The 21,430-nt window shown below is 43.8% G+C and overlaps 1 protein-coding gene across 1 annotated transcript; it reads right to left on the reverse strand.

Moving 5' to 3' along the window:
* Window positions 1-17,213: 17,213 nt before the first annotated feature.
* Window positions 17,214-20,908, reverse strand: LOC135372319 (TNF receptor-associated factor 4-like). Its single transcript, XM_064605961.1, has 2 exons — window positions 19,917-20,908; window positions 17,214-18,641 (listed from the first exon to the last, which is right to left on the reverse strand). The coding sequence occupies exons 1-2, from the start codon at window positions 20,708-20,710 to the stop codon at window positions 18,527-18,529; spliced, it is 909 nt and encodes a 302-aa protein (XP_064462031.1). The 5' UTR covers window positions 20,711-20,908; the 3' UTR covers window positions 17,214-18,526.
* Window positions 20,909-21,430: the final 522 nt, after the last annotated feature.

The raw sequence follows: 21,430 nt of genomic DNA on the forward strand, positions 1-21,430 counted from the left end.
GTTCATTTTTTTTTAATGTTAGGTTTTAGGCCTGGTCTTAGTACACTCCATTTTGTGCATCCATCATTGTACGTGGCATGCCAGATTTCCTGGGGCTCTCGACACTTGCTAGAGAACCTCAGACGAGGACAATCACACCGGTTCCACATGTTTCTTGTATCAGTATTTGCAATGTGCATATCGTTGAAGTCATCTTTGGTAGCGTGCAACACATAAACAGATAATTTCAAATTCCTACTGTTTTGCGAACGATTGACAGTTGCCAGTGGGTTCATTTTTTTCAATGTTAGGTTTTAGGCCTGGTGCACCCATCATTGTACGTGGCATGCCAGATTTCCTGGGGCTCTCGACACTTGCTAGAGAACCTCAGACGAGGACAATCACACCGGTTCCACATGTTTCTTGTATCAGTATTTGCAATGTGCATATCGTTGAAGTCATCTTTGGTAGCGTGCAACACATAAACAGATAATTTCAAATTCCTACTGTTTTGCGAACGATTGACAGTTGCCAGTGGGTTCATTTTTTTCAATGTTAGGTTTTAGGCCTGGTGCACCCATCATTGTACGTGGCATGCCAGATTTCCTGGGGCTCTCGACACTTGCTAGAGAACCTCAGACGAGGACAATCACACCGGTTCCACATGTTTCTTGTATCAGTATTTGCAATGTGCATATCGTTGAAGTCATCTTTGGTAGCGTGCAACACATAAACAGATAATTTCAAATTCCTACTGTTTTGCGAACGATTGACAGTTGCCAGTGGGTTCATTTTTTTCAATGTTAGGTTTTAGGCCTGGTGCACCCATCATTGTACGTGGCATGCCAGATTTCCTGGGGCTCTCGACACTTGCTAGAGAACCTCAGACGAGGACAATCACACCGGTTCCACATGTTTCTTGTATCAGTATTTGCAATGTGCATATCGTTGAAGTCATCTTTGGTAGCGTGCAACACATAAACAGATAATTTCAAATTCCTACTGTTTTGCGAACGATTGACAGGTGCCAGTGAGTTCATTTTTTTTCAATGTTAGGTTTTAGGCCTGGTCTTAGTACACTCCATTTTGTGCACCCATCATTGTATGTAGCATGCCAGATTTCCTGGGGCTCTCGACACTTCCTAGAGAACCTCAGACGAGGACAATCACACCGGTTCCACATGTTTCTTGTATCAGTATTTGCAATGTGCATATCGTTGAAGTCATCTTTGGTAGCGTGCAACACATAAACAGATAATTTCAAATTCCTACTGTTTTGCGAACGATTGACAGTTGCCAGTGGGTTCATTTTTTTCAATGTTAGGTTTTAGGCCTGGTGCACCCATCATTGTACGTGGCATGCCAGATTTCCTGGGGCTCTCGACACTTGCTAGAGAACCTCAGACGAGGACAATCACACCGGCTCCACATGTTTCTTGTATCAGTATTTGCAATGTGCATATCGTTGAAGTCATCTTTGGTAGCGTGCAACACATAAACAGATAATTTCAAATTCCTACTGTTTTGCGAACGATTGACAGGTGCCAGTGAGTTCATTTTTTTTCAATGTTAGGTTTTAGGCCTGGTCTTAGTACACTCCATTTTGTGCACCCATCATTGTATGTAGCATGCCAGATTTCCTGGGGCTCTCGACACTTCCTAGAGAACCTCAGACGAGGACAATCACACCGGTTCCACATGTTTCTTGTATCAGTATTTGCAATGTGCGTATCGTTGAAGTCATCTTTGGTAGCGTGCAACACATAAACAGATAATTTCAAATTCCTACTGTTTTGCGAACGATTGACAGTTGCCAGTGGGTTCATTTTTTTCAATGTTAGGTTTTAGGCCTGGTGCACCCATCATTGTACGTGGCATGCCAGATTTCCTGGGGCTCTCGACACTTGCTAGAGAACCTCAGACGAGGACAATCACACCGGCTCCACATGTTTCTTGTATCAGTATTTGCAATGTGCATATCGTTGAAGTCATCTTTGGTAGCGTGCAACACATAAACAGATAATTTCAAATTCCTACTGTTTTGCGAACGATTGACAGGTGCCAGTGAGTTCATTTTTTTTCAATGTTAGGTTTTAGGCCTGGTCTTAGTACACTCCATTTTGTGCACCCATCATTGTATGTAGCATGCCAGATTTCCTGGGGCTCTCGACACTTGCTAGAGAACCTCAGACGAGGACAATCACACCGGTTCCACATGTTTCTTGTATCAGTATTTGCAATGTGCATATCGTTGAAGTCATCTTTGGTAGCGTGCAACACATAAACAGATAATTTCAAATTCCTACTGTTTTGCGAACGATTGACAGTTGCCAGTGGGTTCATTTTTTTCAATGTTAGGTTTTAGGCCTGGTGCACCCATCATTGTACGTGGCATGCCAGATTTCCTGGGGCTCTCGACACTTGCTAGAGAACCTCAGACGAGGACAATCACACCGGTTCCACATGTTTCTTGTATCAGTATTTGCAATGTGCATATCGTTGAAGTCATCTTTGGTAGCGTGCAACACATAAACAGATAATTTCAAATTCCTACTGTTTTGCGAACGATTGACAGTTGCCAGTGGGTTCATTTTTTTCAATGTTAGGTTTTAGGCCTGGTGCACCCATCATTGTACGTGGCATGCCAGATTTCCTGGGGCTCTCGACACTTGCTAGAGAACCTCAGACGAGGACAATCACACCGGTTCCACATGTTTCTTGTATCAGTATTTGCAATGTGCATATCGTTGAAGTCATCTTTGGTAGCGTGCAACACATAAACAGATAATTTCAAATTCCTACTGTTTTGCGAACGATTGACAGTTGCCAGTGGGTTCATTTTTTTCAATGTTAGGTTTTAGGCCTGGTGCACCCATCATTGTACGTGGCATGCCAGATTTCCTGGGGCTCTCGACACTTGCTAGAGAACCTCAGACGAGGACAATCACACCGGTTCCACATGTTTCTTGTATCAGTATTTGCAATGTGCATATCGTTGAAGTCATCTTTGGTAGCGTGCAACACATAAACAGATAATTTCAAATTCCTACTGTTTTGCGAACGATTGACAGGTGCCAGTGAGTTCATTTTTTTTCAATGTTAGGTTTTAGGCCTGGTCTTAGTACACTCCATTTTGTGCACCCATCATTGTATGTAGCATGCCAGATTTCCTGGGGCTCTCGACACTTCCTAGAGAACCTCAGACGAGGACAATCACACCGGTTCCACATGTTTCTTGTATCAGTATTTGCAATGTGCATATCGTTGAAGTCATCTTTGGTAGCGTGCAACACATAAACAGATAATTTCAAATTCCTACTGTTTTGCGAACGATTGACAGTTGCCAGTGGGTTCATTTTTTTCAATGTTAGGTTTTAGGCCTGGTGCACCCATCATTGTACGTGGCATGCCAGATTTCCTGGGGCTCTCGACACTTGCTAGAGAACCTCAGACGAGGACAATCACACCGGCTCCACATGTTTCTTGTATCAGTATTTGCAATGTGCATATCGTTGAAGTCATCTTTGGTAGCGTGCAACACATAAACAGATAATTTCAAATTCCTACTGTTTTGCGAACGATTGACAGGTGCCAGTGAGTTCATTTTTTTTCAATGTTAGGTTTTAGGCCTGGTCTTAGTACACTCCATTTTGTGCACCCATCATTGTATGTAGCATGCCAGATTTCCTGGGGCTCTCGACACTTCCTAGAGAACCTCAGACGAGGACAATCACACCGGTTCCACATGTTTCTTGTATCAGTATTTGCAATGTGCATATCGTTGAAGTCATCTTTGGTAGCGTGCAACACATAAACAGATAATTTCAAATTCCTACTGTTTTGCGAACGATTGACAGTTGCCAGTGGGTTCATTTTTTTCAATGTTAGGTTTTAGGCCTGGTGCACCCATCATTGTACGTGGCATGCCAGATTTCCTGGGGCTCTCGACACTTGCTAGAGAACCTCAGACGAGGACAATCACACCGGCTCCACATGTTTCTTGTATCAGTATTTGCAATGTGCATATCGTTGAAGTCATCTTTGGTAGCGTGCAACACATAAACAGATAATTTCAAATTCCTACTGTTTTGCGAACGATTGACAGGTGCCAGTGAGTTCATTTTTTTTCAATGTTAGGTTTTAGGCCTGGTCTTAGTACACTCCATTTTGTGCACCCATCATTGTATGTAGCATGCCAGATTTCCTGGGGCTCTCGACACTTGCTAGAGAACCTCAGACGAGGACAATCACACCGGTTCCACATGTTTCTTGTATCAGTATTTGCAATGTGCATATCGTTGAAGTCATCTTTGGTAGCGTGCAACACATAAACAGATAATTTCAAATTCCTACTGTTTTGCGAACGATTGACAGTTGCCAGTGGGTTCATTTTTTTCAATGTTAGGTTTTAGGCCTGGTGCACCCATCATTGTACGTGGCATGCCAGATTTCCTGGGGCTCTCGACACTTGCTAGAGAACCTCAGACGAGGACAATCACACCGGTTCCACATGTTTCTTGTATCAGTATTTGCAATGTGCATATCGTTGAAGTCATCTTTGGTAGCGTGCAACACATAAACAGATAATTTCAAATTCCTACTGTTTTGCGAACGATTGACAGTTGCCAGTGGGTTCATTTTTTTCAATGTTAGGTTTTAGGCCTGGTGCACCCATCATTGTACGTGGCATGCCAGATTTCCTGGGGCTCTCGACACTTGCTAGAGAACCTCAGACGAGGACAATCACACCGGTTCCACATGTTTCTTGTATCAGTATTTGCAATGTGCATATCGTTGAAGTCATCTTTGGTAGCGTGCAACACATAAACAGATAATTTCAAATTCCTACTGTTTTGCGAACGATTGACAGTTGCCAGTGGGTTCATTTTTTTCAATGTTAGGTTTTAGGCCTGGTGCACCCATCATTGTACGTGGCATGCCAGATTTCCTGGGGCTCTCGACACTTGCTAGAGAACCTCAGACGAGGACAATCACACCGGCTCCACATGTTTCTTGTATCAGTATTTGCAATGTGCATATCGTTGAAGTCATCTTTGGTAGCGTGCAACACATAAACAGATAATTTCAAATTCCTACTGTTTTGCGAACGATTGACAGGTGCCAGTGAGTTCATTTTTTTTCAATGTTAGGTTTTAGGCCTGGTCTTAGTACACTCCATTTTGTGCACCCATCATTGTATGTAGCATGCCAGATTTCCTGGGGCTCTCGACACTTGCTAGAGAACCTCAGACGAGGACAATCACACCGGTTCCACATGTTTCTTGTATCAGTATTTGCAATGTGCATATCGTTGAAGTCATCTTTGGTAGCGTGCAACACATAAACAGATAATTTCAAATTCCTACTGTTTTGCGAACGATTGACAGTTGCCAGTGGGTTCATTTTTTTCAATGTTAGGTTTTAGGCCTGGTGCACCCATCATTGTACGTGGCATGCCAGATTTCCTGGGGCTCTCGACACTTGCTAGAGAACCTCAGACGAGGACAATCACACCGGTTCCACATGTTTCTTGTATCAGTATTTGCAATGTGCATATCGTTGAAGTCATCTTTGGTAGCGTGCAACACATAAACAGATAATTTCAAATTCCTACTGTTTTGCGAACGATTGACAGTTGCCAGTGGGTTCATTTTTTTCAATGTTAGGTTTTAGGCCTGGTGCACCCATCATTGTACGTGGCATGCCAGATTTCCTGGGGCTCTCGACACTTGCTAGAGAACCTCAGACGAGGACAATCACACCGGCTCCACATGTTTCTTGTATCAGTATTTGCAATGTGCATATCGTTGAAGTCATCTTTGGTAGCGTGCAACACATAAACAGATAATTTCAAATTCCTACTGTTTTGCGAACGATTGACAGGTGCCAGTGAGTTCATTTTTTTTCAATGTTAGGTTTTAGGCCTGGTCTTAGTACACTCCATTTTGTGCACCCATCATTGTATGTAGCATGCCAGATTTCCTGGGGCTCTCGACACTTGCTAGAGAACCTCAGACGAGGACAATCACACCGGTTCCACATGTTTCTTGTATCAGTATTTGCAATGTGCATATCGTTGAAGTCATCTTTGGTAGCGTGCAACACATAAACAGATAATTTCAAATTCCTACTGTTTTGCGAACGATTGACAGTTGCCAGTGGGTTCATTTTTTTCAATGTTAGGTTTTAGGCCTGGTGCACCCATCATTGTACGTGGCATGCCAGATTTCCTGGGGCTCTCGACACTTGCTAGAGAACCTCAGACGAGGACAATCACACCGGTTCCACATGTTTCTTGTATCAGTATTTGCAATGTGCATATCGTTGAAGTCATCTTTGGTAGCGTGCAACACATAAACAGATAATTTCAAATTCCTACTGTTTTGCGAACGATTGACAGTTGCCAGTGGGTTCATTTTTTTCAATGTTAGGTTTTAGGCCTGGTGCACCCATCATTGTACGTGGCATGCCAGATTTCCTGGGGCTCTCGACACTTGCTAGAGAACCTCAGACGAGGACAATCACACCGGCTCCACATGTTTCTTGTATCAGTATTTGCAATGTGCATATCGTTGAAGTCATCTTTGGTAGCGTGCAACACATAAACAGATAATTTCAAATTCCTACTGTTTTGCGAACGATTGACAGGTGCCAGTGAGTTCATTTTTTTTCAATGTTAGGTTTTAGGCCTGGTCTTAGTACACTCCATTTTGTGCACCCATCATTGTATGTAGCATGCCAGATTTCCTGGGGCTCTCGACACTTGCTAGAGAACCTCAGACGAGGACAATCACACCGGTTCCACATGTTTCTTGTATCAGTATTTGCAATGTGCATATCGTTGAAGTCATCTTTGGTAGCGTGCAACACATAAACAGATAATTTCAAATTCCTACTGTTTTGCGAACGATTGACAGTTGCCAGTGGGTTCATTTTTTTCAATGTTAGGTTTTAGGCCTGGTGCACCCATCATTGTACGTGGCATGCCAGATTTCCTGGGGCTCTCGACACTTGCTAGAGAACCTCAGACGAGGACAATCACACCGGTTCCACATGTTTCTTGTATCAGTATTTGCAATGTGCATATCGTTGAAGTCATCTTTGGTAGCGTGCAACACATAAACAGATAATTTCAAATTCCTACTGTTTTGCGAACGATTGACAGTTGCCAGTGGGTTCATTTTTTTCAATGTTAGGTTTTAGGCCTGGTGCACCCATCATTGTACGTGGCATGCCAGATTTCCTGGGGCTCTCGACACTTGCTAGAGAACCTCAGACGAGGACAATCACACCGGTTCCACATGTTTCTTGTATCAGTATTTGCAATGTGCATATCGTTGAAGTCATCTTTGGTAGCGTGCAACACATAAACAGATAATTTCAAATTCCTACTGTTTTGCGAACGATTGACAGGTGCCAGTGAGTTCATTTTTTTCAATGTTAGGTTTTAGGCCTGGTCTTAGTACACTCCATTTTGTGCACCCATCATTGTACGTAGCATGCAAGATTTCCTGGGGCTCTCGACACTTGCTAGAGAACCTCAGACGAGGACAATCACACCGGTTCCACATGTTTCTTGTATCAGTATTTGCAATGTGCATATCGTTGAAGTCATCTTTGGTAGCGTGCAACACATAAACAGATAATTTCAAATTCCTACTGTTTTGCGAACGATTGACAGTTGCCAGTGGGTTCATTTTTCTCAATGTTAGGTTTTAGGCCTGGTGCACCCATCATTGTACGTGGCATGCCAGATTTCCTGGGGCTTTCGACACTTGCTAGAGAACCTCAGACGAGGACAATCCCACCGGTTCCACATGTGTCTTGTATCAGTATTTGCAATGTGCATATCGTTGAAGTCATCTTTGGTAGCGTGCAACACATAAACAGATAATTTCAAATTCCTACTGTTTTGCGAACGATTGACAGGTGCCAGTGAGTTCATTTTTTTCAATGTTAGGTTTTAGGCCTGGTCTTAGTACACTCCATTTTGTGCACCCATCATTGTACGTAGCATGCAAGATTTCCTGGGGCTCTCGACACTTGCTAGAGAACCTCAGACGAGGACAATCACACCGGTTCCACATGTTTCTTGTATCAGTATTTGCAATGTGCATATCGTTGAAGTCATCTTTGGTAGCGTGCAACACATAAACAGATAATTTCAAATTCCTACTGTTTTGCGAACGATTGACAGTTGCCAGTGGGTTCATTTTTTTCAATGTTAGGTTTTAGGCCTGGTGCACCCATCATTGTACGTGGCATGCCAGATTTCCTGGGGCTTTCGACACTTGCTAGAGAACCTCAGACGAGGACAATCACACCGGTTCCACATGTGTCTTGTATCAGTATTTGCAATGTGCATATCGTTGAAGTCATCTTTGGTAGCGTGCGACACATAAACAGATAATTTCAAATTCCTACTGTTTTGCGGACGATTGACAGGTGCCAGTGAGTTCATTTTTTTCAATGTTAGGTTTTAGGCCTGGTCTTAGTACACTCCATTTTGTGCACCCATCATTGTACGTAGCATGCCAGATTTCCTGGGGCTCTCGACACTTGCTAGAGAACCTCAGACGAGGACAATCACACCGGTTCCACATGTTTCTTGTATCAGTATTTGCAATGTGCATATCGTTGAAGTCATCTTTGGTAGCGTGCAACACATAAACAGATAATTTCAAATTCCTACTGTTTTGCGAACGATTGCCAGTTGCCAGTGGGTTCATTGTTTTCAATGTTAGGTTTTACGCCTGGTCTTAGTACACTGCATTTTGTGCACCCATCATTGTACGTGGCATGCCAGATTTCCTGGGGCTCTCGACACTTGCTAGAGAACCTCAGACGAGGACAATCACACCGGTTCCACATGTTTCTTTTATCAGTATTTGCAATGTGCATACCGTTGAAGTCATCTTTGGTAGCGTGCAACACATAAACAGATAATTTCAAATTCCTACTGTTTTGTGAACGATTGACAGTTGCCAGTGGGTTCATTGTTTTCAATGTTAGGTTTTAGGCCTGGTCTTAGTACACTCCATTTTGTGCACCCATCATTGTACGTGGCATGCCAGATTTCCTGGGGCTCTCGACACTTGCTAGAGAACCTCAGACGAGGACAATCACACCGGTTCCACATGTTTCTTCTATCAGTATTTGCAATGTGCATATCGTTGAAGTCATCTTTGGTAGCGTGCAACACATAAACAGATGATTTCAAATTCATACTGTTTTGCGAACGATTGACAGTTGCCAGTGGGTTCATTTTTTTTCAATGTTAGGTTTTAGGCCTGGTCTTAGTACACTCCATTTTGTGCACCCATCATTGTGCGTGGCATGCCAGATTTTCTGGGGCTCTCGACACTTGCTAGAGAACCTCAGACGAGGACAATCACACCGGTTCCACATGTTTCTTCTATCAGTATTTGCAATGTGCATATCGTTGAAGTCATCTTTGGTAGCGTGCAACACATAAACAGATAATTTCAAATTCCTACTGTTTTGCGTACGATTGACAGTTGCCAGTGGGTTCATTTTTTTCAATGTTGGGTTTTAGGCCTGGTCTTAGTACACTCCATTTTGTGCACCCATCATTGTACGAGGCATGCCAGATTTCCTGGGGCACTTGACACTTGCTGTAGCAAGTGTCGAAAACCCCGGGAAATGAGGATAATCATTCCGGTTCAACATGTTTCTTGTATCAGTATCCGCAATGTATGTCGTTGAATGTGTATGTCGTTGAAGCCATCTTTGATCGTGTGCAAATAAATTTGTATCTCCAAGGTTCAAATTGATGTTTTATGCAAATGCTACGCAATTAAACAAACATGAACAGTGCTAGTTTATATTCTTATTAACACTGTCATCTTGTCTTGTTAAAAGGTATGTATAATGTATCGAGATACTGCATGGTCAACTCACATGCATGCACTGGAGCAAATGCGATTGACTGTTCTGCTGCTTGAAAAAGTTCATTTTCAAGCGGACTTCTAATTGTACTAGTTCTCAAAGAGAATACTTGGTATTCGGTGTCGCAGAAGAAAGGATTTTCGCATCGTATAAACAAACATGCTTGCTTCAGCATGCCGTCCTTTAACCAATGTAGCCTATCTCACGCCATGGTAATGCCATGGCGTTTAATGCATGGCCATTAATGCATGGTAATGTACATTGGCCACATGCTGGCTACGCTGGCATTCCTGCCTGTAAAGTACCAATGGACAGCCAACATAATACCAATGAACAAAAAGACTATTCTCTAGAGATCTGGCCTAGGATTTTCCCTCTCCCTCGCGCGCCCCGCCCATCCGGAGCGCGCCAATGGGAGGACGCGTGGGCGGAGTCGACTTTCATTGCCATCTGGGGGCAGAGGTTCGAACGTAGACGGAGACGTGCTTTTCGCGCTGCTACGTCCACTGGGTAGTTCCATTCACCATGGCCCTGAGTTGGCCCGTGTTCCAGAGACGGCGCTGCTCGATCTGTGAACCTAGGGACGCGCGTTCCTTGGGACCACGAAAATGGTCGGCGATAAGCACTGTGTCTGAGCGATGATCGCGTTTGTTTGTTTGTTTTTGCTTTTAATGAACGTTTTATGATGGCTTGTTTTTGCTTTTAATAAACGCTTCATGATCGGCGTCTCTGAGCGATGCCCGCGTTTGTTTGTTTGTTTTTGCTTTTAATAAACGCTTCATGATCGGCGTCTCTGAGCGATGCCCGCGTTTGTTTTTGCTTTTAATAAACGCTTCATGATCGGCGTCTCTGAGCGATGCCTGCGTTTGTTTCTTTGTTTTTGCTTTTAATGAACGTTTTATGATGGCTTGTTTTTGCTTTTAATAAACTCTTCATGATCGGCGTCTCTGAGCGATGCCCGCGTTTGTTTGTTTGTTTTTGCTTTTAATAAACGCTTCATGATCGGCGTCTCAGAGCGATGCCTGCGTTTGTTTCTTTGTTTGTTTGTTTTTGCTTTTAATAAACTCTTCATGATCGGCGTCTCTGAGCGATGCCCGCGTTTGTTTGTTTGTTTTTGCTTTTAATAAACGCTTCATGATCGGCGTCTCAGAGCGATGCCTGCGTTTGTTTCTTTGTTTGTTTGTTTTTGCTTTTAATGAACGTTTTATGATGGCTTGTTTTTGCTTTTAATAAACTCTTCATGATCGGCGTTTCTGAGCGATGCCCGCGTTTGTTTGTTTGTTTTTGCTTTTAATGAACGTTTTATGATGGCTTGTTTTTGCTTTTAACAAACAAACGCGGGCATCGCTCAGAGACGCCGACCATGAAGCGTTTATTAAAAACAAAAACAAGCCATCATAAAACGTTCATTAAAAGCAAAAACAAACAAACAGACAAACGCGATCATCGCTCAGACACAGTACTTATCGCCGACCATTTTCGTGGTCCCAAGGAACGCGCGTCCCTAGGTTCACAGATCGAGCAGCGCCATCTCTGGAACACGGGCCAACTCAGGGCCATGGTGAATGGAACGACCCAGTGGACGTAGCATCGCGAAAAGCACGTCTCCGTCTACGTTCGAACCTCTGCCCCCAGATTGCAATGAAAGTCGACTCCGCCCACGCGTTCTCCCATTGGCGCGCTCCGGGTGGGCGGGGCGCGCGAGGGAGAGGGAAAATCCTAGGCCAGATCTCTAGAGAATAGTCAACAAAAAATACCACGCAGGAACATGGATTTTGACAAATTGTAGCCGAATGCCCTCAGAAAGCATACTTAGCTGTTTTCACTCACTTTGAAGGTCTCTGTAGCACTTTTCTCAATGCCAAGCTAATGCCAATAATACCAACAACGTGCCAATCATTGGTTGTTCATTGGCATTCTTGGGCCTTTGTTGGCCCAATGTGAAGCCAATATTGGTCCAATATTGCGTGCTCCCTGGGGATGGTTAATGTACCTGCAATAGTTAACATTGAAAAGTAATGATGCTTCCAAAAGCTTTGCAGCCTCCTTTAGCACATTGCTGTGTAGTGTCGTTCGCTGAAGCAGCCCTACAAAAGTATATATACTGTTACCAGATGATAAATCAATACAGAAGTAAGCAGCTGTCTCTTTGAATGTCTTCTAATGTAGCAGTGATAACACGATACATGAAGAACTGTTCTTCATTGGTCTGTTCTTCTGTGGCATGCTGAAAAAAGTGAAGGACACATTTCAGTTTCATCTATGCTTGCACGTGAATCCAGGGGAAATGGGGACCTTGTTCGCTTTTGTTCCGATATTTGCATAATCTGGGAAACGGAAAATCTGCTCAAATTTTGTGTTCAGTGTAGTGCAACAACAGGCAATATTTCCATGCCTTGATAGTACTCACACAACAGCTGCAAGACACTAATGCGCTTTAAGATCACTCCTATTGTACTCTTAAATATGCCTGGAGATCAAACACGCTGCGAAGAGATGATGCCAGGGAGAGATACCGGGATGGTTGATAAACATGCCAGATGGATAACGCCCCTTAACCTTAACCTTCATCGGGGCTCTAAACAACCATCTAGCATGTTATTGCTCTTAGTGTACAATGACAGGGGCGCTTACAGTGAGTATCACAGGAGATGACACTCATAATAAGCGGCAGCACTATACGATAGGATGCACGTTGACGTTCGGCCATCCGCACGCTCTCTCGGTCCCTTGGATTGGTATATGGATTTTGTCCAGTGGCACATGTCGATATCACTCTCTTTGACCACACTTTGGCGGAGTTTTTTACGTTTGCCAAGCACGCAATTGCGCCTTGAAACAGCTGCCGTATTTCGTGCCCCGGTCAAGCGTTACGTCGTTTTCCTTTCTAACCGTGCATTTAACACGATTCTGCTTAATTTTTACCAGTTAACTTCGAATTAGTGCAACATCACCCACCGCAACCACTCTACAATAGTTTTTTCAACACACATGTTCACAGTAGTTGCAACGTACATAGACCGACGTTAAACTAGGCCATCCCGTAGTTTAAAATACGTCCCATTCAAATGCATGGGGCTTAAACCACCAGTTTAAGTAGCTTGGGTGGATGATCGAAATGAAATATTCGAGGCAAAAATTCGTCCCATTGTGATAAAATCCATCTCCTGGGCGCTTCTAGTAACTATGTCAATCAGAACTTACCCAAGATTTGATGAAAAATTCTTCGTGAACCGGGGATTAGGCCTACCAGCCACCATCGCTTCCGGCAGACTCTGCCGTAATGCGCATGCGCCGTGCAGGAAGCTCACTATGTGCGGTGCCATAGGCTTCACAGCAAGAGGTGGTAGAGTATTGGGTGGTGGTCCAGGATTCGCGAACGAAAGTCTCACTTGATCGATTTAAACCTGACGTCACTAAAGCAATGGTTTAAGGAAGTTGGTGAATACGGACTAGTGACTTTTCAGTGACTTCCACCTTTCATCGTAAATACCCACGACAGAATAATGTGCAAAATAACCACTATGACAGCCCATGTACTGAATAAGCACGAAAGGATAATGTACAAATTCCAGCAAACACAGGTGGCGCCCAGGACCTTAATGTCCAATGCATGCTGCTATAGCTGTCCTCATGCACATCTGGAACTTTCCACATATCTCTCGTACAAAGAAGGTGGAAGTGAACACATTTGCACTTGAAGATCACATTATATGATATTTGCATACTGTGTGGTGCTATGTCTGTCCACAGTTTTTGGCATTAGCTCAGTTTAGAAGTCTGTGATACTTTATCTTGCAAAACAACCACAATAATATCAGCTTCCAGCAATGACAGCCTTGTTTAGTGTGTACACATTCTGCTGATGATTACTTCTACTTTGATTACAACAGCATTTTTGTATTAAAGGCATGTCAAAGCATCGACAATGTTCTGTGCTTCTACTATTTTGTGCACATTTTGCCATGTGGTGTAGATTTTCAAGCTGCACAAGGTGCTTATCCCTGCACATAACTGCGCCTACATACTGGCGGTTGTGCACACAACTACTGAACTCAGCGAGGGAGTCAAAATATAAAATTACGTGCTAGGAATCTATGTACGCAGGTATACACTTAACACGTATCAAAGAATAGGCAAACTGCTGAAGATTGAAAATAGAAAATGTATGCTATGTATATATGTACAAAGGTGTACATACACTAAACATATAAATAATAGGCACAGACTTCTGAACTCTGCATGGCTGTCAATAACACAGCAAGGAGCTATGTGCAAAAGTGCACTTTGACAAATCGTATGCTACACAGGAATGAAAGAATTACAACAGATCATGTGTAATCTAGGTTACAACTGAAAGCACTGGATAGGCAACAGAACGATGCATATCCCTTTGCGTGTAAAGAAAACTTCTGGTTACATCACAACAACGTGCACAGATTACGAACTTAGTCTCACTGCCTGCTGCAGTGCCTTCTGAAGTAGCGTACTACTTCGTACTTCCTCATTCCTTTGTCGTAAAAACCAGAACAGTCGTACGCTCAGAAAAAAAGTAAAATAGATCATTATACACCGATGAAGAACACAAACTCAATGTCTTTGTCACAAGTGTGTCCAACACTTCACACAGCTTGGACCTGACCCCTTGGGGGGTGAGGAATGTCTTGACGTTGGCTTTGAAGGCCTCCTCACACGAACCCACAAACGTCGCAAAGGCAGGAAGAGGCACCGACTGCTCCAAAGCCAGTCCACATTCTTGACACTTAAATAAAGCAATAGCTGGCTACTGTCCTGAAATGTGGCATTCCTCCGAGGAATGCCCCATGTTCGACTTGGTGGTTTGAAATTGAAAAGACGACGATGAAGAAGAAAACAGCTATGAAGAGTCACAAAGTGCGCAGTCAACGTGCGGCAAACTCGTAGCTAACAACATGGAGAGGGACAGGAGCCGGAAGTGTACTCGGCTCTGCCTATAATCTTACGTATTAGTGGCAGACCGCGCGAATTGCTATATTAAAAACGAGTATATTGCAGTAGCAAACACAATATTCTCCGCCTCCGATTAAATTATTTTCGTTTACCTTCGTAGTTTGCCCCCTCAACAACCACGCTCGCATGTGTATCATGAAGGGCGCAGGGTCGCAAACACAGATTTCGTGTTTTTCCCCGCCTTCGCTAGCATTTATATTTACCTTGAATCATCCCTACTGCATTCACTCTAATCACATACGGCCGCAGCTCGTTGGCGTGAATTCAACGCTCAGTTCCGTCCTGTAGCTTTACTACGTAGCTGTTCACACGCTTCCACTGTTTGACAGTTGCTGGACCTCTCCACATGGACTTTGGCTTGCACGCACTATCACTCCCCGGTATCAAAACTACATCTCCCGGCGTGAATTATTTTGTCCTAGCGCGGCGCGTACTCTTTTTGTTTTAGTGCTGTACTCTCTAACTTCTTTGTACATGAACGACATACGTTCTCGTAGATCCTTTAAACAACTGGTAGCTGGTTTATTTAGCCCAATGGGTGGTGTCCCTACACCTGCCCATGTTTGTTTTAGAATAGAAAGTGGACCATTTGCGCACGAAGCGTCCATGTGACTTCATTAGGTACTTCTCGTATGCCCATAACAAGGAGGGTACGTACTTGTCCCGCTCACTGCCCTCAGTTTCAATCATGTGTCTTAGCATGGCCTTAAATGTCCGCACGACTATTGCTTTGCGGATGATCTGGTATCGAGAACCTCATTTCGACTCCCATTCTGGTCCCTACTTCCTGAGTCAATTTGCTGGTAAAATTGGTACTTGGATCACAGCTGGTCATTTCAGGTGTTCCATACCTAGCGAATATCTCGATCAGAGCTTTGCACGTAGCCTTTGCAGTTCGATTTTTCAGAGGCACAACTTCAGGCGTCCTGCTGCCAAGGTCTACTATGCTGGGTGTATATTTTTGCACACGTGCTGAGAGTCCGTCCAAGGGCACAACACAGTCAATAAAAACTACCTCAAGTGGATTCTCTGGTCGAGCCGGAGGGGTTATCGGAACGCTGCCAGTTTCCTTACCCTTAGAAAACACCTGATAGGGGATGACTTCCGCTCATTGGGATGACTAGCAGTATTTCTTAATATCCCATACCACAGACACGCAACGGAACGCGCTCTTTTCGTGCTGCTTTGTCATTTTCGTCGAAAAGTGGCCTCCTCTTGGCGAGTCGTGTGGCAACGTAAGCACCCATGACTTGAAAACCCAAGACGAGGTAGGGACAAAAACACACGAACACAAACACGGTCTCAGACTGTTTTGAGACCGTGTTTGTGTTTGTCTGTTTTTGTCCCTACCTCGTCTCGTGTTTTCAAGTCATGGATCGTCACCACCAGCTCGCTTGCTACCTAACTTTTTTCGTTAACATAAGCACAGGGTTGTACTGTCGTTCCCAGTTGATGCTGTCGTTCTAGCAACCCGTCTGAGAAAGAGCCCGTAAGGGGAAATGTTTCTGCCAACCCACAGCAGACCAGTCAGGCTCGTTTGAAATGTCAAATGAGGACGGGGCCCTATATCTGAAGCCAAAATCGCTCTTCGCCATCAGGATTTTCGCCGTGTAAGGTGTGTAATCAATATAACTGTGAAATAATATGTTCGGCTGTGCCATGCATTGTCATTGTAGATTTCACTCCATGTGCAGGCAATCTGACCAACGACAGGGAGATGGACCGCAAGATGAAACTGTGAGCGACTTTGTGCAGACGGTGTGTATATGTCTTGACACCTACTGCACATGGCTTTTTGTCATCGTGTTTTCTGAAAAGATATTTCTTGCAGATTAGGCGCGTATGGCGCAACGTGCACCAGGAAGAAAGACGCAAGCATTGTATTCAATGTGGCGGAGACTCATGCACGTCATTACAAGATTTGCAAATGCTTTGAGAAAGACAAGTTGGACCGGAAGTGAGAATCTATGTGCTTTTTTCATTGTTGTTCATCGTCCGACCATTGCGAATTTTGTGCCTGCGTGAGACGAATGCTCAGGTGTGTTGATGATGAATGGGGATGTCAACTCTGACATCATCGGGAGGATTGTGGACGTCCACAGGTAGTCCACATATCCCAGTAAGGATGTCTTGCAGTCATCCCAGGGACATTTATGGTTTACTGGGATAGTACCCGTATCGGAACATGCTCACGAAGACCTGATGTAGAGCCTCTATACTGGCTCGTCTTCTGGTGGCAGGTGTGACCTTCGCCATCAGAAGCGCACTTCTATTACACTACCTGTCAGAGTAATTTTTTGGAATGTAATAAAATACATTCACAGCTGGAGTATTATGTTTCCAAAATTTATTTCGCATTCTACATCATAACATGTTATAATACATATCACAAATACACACACCTAAAAGTACTTGAAAAAAAAAAACATCCCTGCAAACCATCAATATCCCACAGACCTACCAAATTGGTCTCACACGTCACAGGTGTCACGCGTATCCTCACAACGTCCGCTGTAGATCCACCATGAGACGTCACAAATATCTCCCAGTGAAAATTCTGTGGATATACTACGAATATCACAACAATTACATTTCTTTACCTTACAAGGATTTATTGTATCGATAACAGCCATTTCCAGCATTCTCAGACGTGGCAATTTCTCACTCTTTCATCATAATAATAATATTGATTTTATACCCTCATATCCATACCTTTTCTAATCATATTTGTAACGACTCATCACGTGTCGCACCATAGTCAATAAACAAAAGAGAGAGAGAAAAAACATATTTTACCTTTTCCACGGGAATTATAATGATCGGTCACGTATGTTGAGGGATATAACAAGAATGAAGTTCCCAACAAGCGCCAGCCGAAGCGTAACGACGTCTGCCTCATCGCCATCGACATTCCCCAACCGCCGTTTCAAACAGGCGAGGCGCGTCGTCGTAGCGGTTCGGTAGGATATGACATGTTACACGGAAGGGTCTTTGGAACGTCAGCATCATGCGTATTTTGTACTGGAATCTCGGGAGCATCGAGGCAGCACTGGCCAGTACGTCGAACAACTACGTGGTGCATAACAACGATTGCCGTGGTGTGCGAGAGCTAGCGTTACTTTGTTCTCCGGCTTTCCAGTTAAGGTGAGTTCATTCTTCCTTTTGCGTCACTTAAGATTTGTGCGTTTTTTTTTTTAAACGATCACATGTTGTAGATGTGTGGAGCAATGACAGCTTTGTATCTGAGTAAACAGCTGTAGTTTGCTTTACCTGCAGAGTCTGGTGCGTATCTCTGACGAACTCATGCGAACGGCGGAACTGTGGGAGATTGTGTGTGTACAGCTACAAAGTGCAAGTCCAATTCTTCACATCTCTTTGGTTCAGGATTTGATTGGGAATGATGAAAACAATGGTGAAGCAAATTCTATTAACTATGCGCAGCCTGCTAGTAGATAAGCTTGGCTCAGCTACAGTTGTCTTTCATATAAAGGATAGCAGTTATGTTTTCACGTTCGACTGCACTGTTTTTCAAAGTTCCTTGTTTTTTGCATGACCGCTTATCTTTCTTAAATGTCACATGGACGCGATGTGACTCTAGATTAATAAAACATGACTGTTTTACAGTATCCACACACAACCATGGATAGCCTCACACATGTGTAAAGTTACTGGTGTCTCTACAACACTGAAGAGCCAGGCATAAACCGGAAGACGTCGCTTGGGTGTCCCAGTGATTAGGCTGCTCCCGCATGTAACCATCTATACTGCAAGAGAAACTGCGGTAAGTCACTGTCTTGCATTTGTTCCCACTTTTTGCATAGTGTCTGTTCTTTACGCCTATTTATGGCAACAACAACAACAACTTTATTTTCGGCCTTGTAGAGTGGGGAGTTTCATCGCAACAAGCGATACTCTACCCCATTGCTTGGTGGAATGGGGGGAATAAAATAACGAGCCCCTTTATGGCAGTGTTTGAGCTGCTATCCTAATAGATGGAATTAACTATGTTATTGATTATCTTTCAGGGATGACGGTTGCTAAGTGGCGTAGCAATCACGTGATTATTATTATTATGATCATTATTGTCTTATCATGCGTCTTATCCGTGTCACCCTATATTGTTAATAATTAGCCTATTTATGTTGTAATATCATATTTTGTACTATTAGAAACAGCGTTTCTTACAGTGCATGTAACATCACTGTACTTGGTTTGTGTTCAATAAACAAGAGTTCATTGGTACGATGTTCTCTGTTGCAGAGTAGTATTTTCCGTAGAGTAAGTAAAAATTGCAAAAAAGAAGCTACAAAATACAATAACGATAATACGTCCTGTATATGTCCTCTATATGTCCAAATATCTCTGACAGACATTCCTGGAACCTTCCCTGGATCAGCAAATGTGGAAGAAATACGGGTCCTCTGTCTGTCCCAGAGACGTCAACGGGCTATTCAGCCTAGTCCCTGGGATATCCCAAAATCCCAAGTGGGATATCGTGTGGACCTTTCTGAGACATATATTGTTTACTGGGATACTGCCTTCCCCTGTGTGACACATACCACGTATTATTCGGCAAAACGTCCACAGTATAGTGTCCGAAAGCGACAAGGACGAAAATATTGTCTCAAACGTGTATGACAGGCCCTATAATATGCGAAGATGGGAATAGAACGCAAGCCAGTGAGTATACATTAGAAAAAAACATTATCTGAGTTTTGGGAATACAATTAAAGAAAGAGCACATCACGGAATAATATGATACCATAATATAAAGGGCTTTTGCGGAAAACACTTGAAGCAAATCCACACAGGTCATTTTGCTTGGTATTCGAATGCACGCGAGCAAGGTTTTTGAAACCAAATTAAATATATTCTGCCTTGAAGCACATGGATATGTTACGCTAAAACACAACCTAAGAACCTTACTGTGAGTTCCGTATTCGTATAGTTATAGAAAGGAACAAACTATTGAAAAACAAACAGCGTGGAGTTTGGGCTGCATCGCTAATCTGTCGGTCACTAAGAGAAGTTCATCTTACGGATTATCAAACGGTTGTCCGACTTGCCGCAGCAATGCTTCAACCTCGTTCCGAAGCCTCCTCACTTGCTCGTCTCGAATTCTGAGCTCTTTCTGGTGTACTTCCTCTTGTTTTTGTCGTTCTTGTTTCTCACGACTGCACTCTTCACGCACCTGGCGGATTTCCACTTCCAGGCTGTTCACTTGCACCTTCATCTCTTGCATACAAAACGTGTGTTTCTCGAGTGTCATATGACGTTCCATTTCGTCATCGCCTGCCTTGAATGTACATCCCGAAGAGGCCATCTTGCAAAGCTTCGGTGTTTTGCGGCAACCGGCGCCATGTTCCTCTAAGCTCCCTCGTCTGATGTTCTCTTGGTTGCAGTACTGACACGTGACAGGGTAATCCTGACACTCCCTGAAGTGATTCCCGATCTCACAGACGAAATAGTTTCCGTGACAGAAACGGCATTCCTTAGTACGTCTGGGACATTCCTCCGTCAAGTGTCTTGGCAAGTCGGTGTTAGAGATAATGGAAAAACACTCGTTGGGACATTGCGTGGGGCGTCTAGGGCAGGTCCGGAGGTGGTCCACGCAGTTGCGAGCGATACCAGTCTGATATTTACAACCAAATTTTGAACCAGGGCACAGCAAGAGGTCTCCAGGAGGACGTTGTTCGTTAGTGAGCAAGCAGCTCCTGCAGATGAAGTCTTCGGTGGTGATGGACCTCCAGAGGTCGATGAAGGAACCTCCGCAATCTTGACAAATCTGCTCCGATACCAAAGACGGTGGAGGGGTGGAACGTACGGCGGACATTACAGCTGGGTGCAGTAATCTGACGGTATGCAACTTCAAGCAATGAGACGCAAGTGAACGTCTGGTTTCGACAATAAGAGCTAGAACTGGCTTCAAAGCAGCAGACACACGATATCGTATCAGTCGCTATGACAACGGATGGATTGCAGATATAGAGCATTGATGACAAAACCAAGCGTACACAAATATAACAAAGCCTTCACACCTATCACACACCTGAACAGGATAGCAAACGAAGCAAAGCTACAAGTGGTCTAGTCTACGCCGGAGAAATTGATAAGGCGTGTCGCAAAGTCAAGTAGGTAAGGTAGGCTGTAACAAAACGTATATCGTACTCTTGCGTCCTTTGTTGTTGCTTTATGGAAAGTAGAAGAGCCCTCGTTGTGAGAAAGTTAACCCCAAAAAGCACAGGAAGCTTCGCTGCACGGTAGATTGTTTGCGGATTCTGGACAAATCTCACTATCTTCGTCAGTCAATTGTTATGGGGTGACTTTCGTTGCACGAAAACATGAACACACACACACACACTCACATATCGCTCGGAATCCCGGATCGTTTTTACAATTCCGGAATTTTGGGATTTCTAAATGTGGATCCCAGGATGGGAACGGGATTCTTTGGATCTACTCCCAGAATTCCGTATACAGATGTATCCACCAGCACATCCATCATACTATCACGAATCGCGACACAGCGCGCTTTTCCTGTCATCCCCGCGGA

This window comes from Ornithodoros turicata, chromosome 1 (assembly GCF_037126465.1).
Source record: "Ornithodoros turicata isolate Travis chromosome 1, ASM3712646v1, whole genome shotgun sequence".
Lineage (NCBI taxonomy): Eukaryota > Metazoa > Arthropoda > Arachnida > Ixodida > Argasidae > Ornithodoros > Ornithodoros turicata.

What these genes read in the sequence shown, in the direction of transcription:
- LOC135372319 (XM_064605961.1), bottom strand. Translation starts at nt 20,710, where the DNA reads ATGTCCGCCGTACGTTCCACCCCTCCACCGTCTTTGGTATCGGAGCAG. An exon ending in GGACAACCGTTTGATAATCC is followed by an intron (nt 18,642 to 19,916) that starts GTAAGATGAACT and finishes TTTCTCTTGCAG; the next exon opens with TATAGATGGTTACATGCGGG.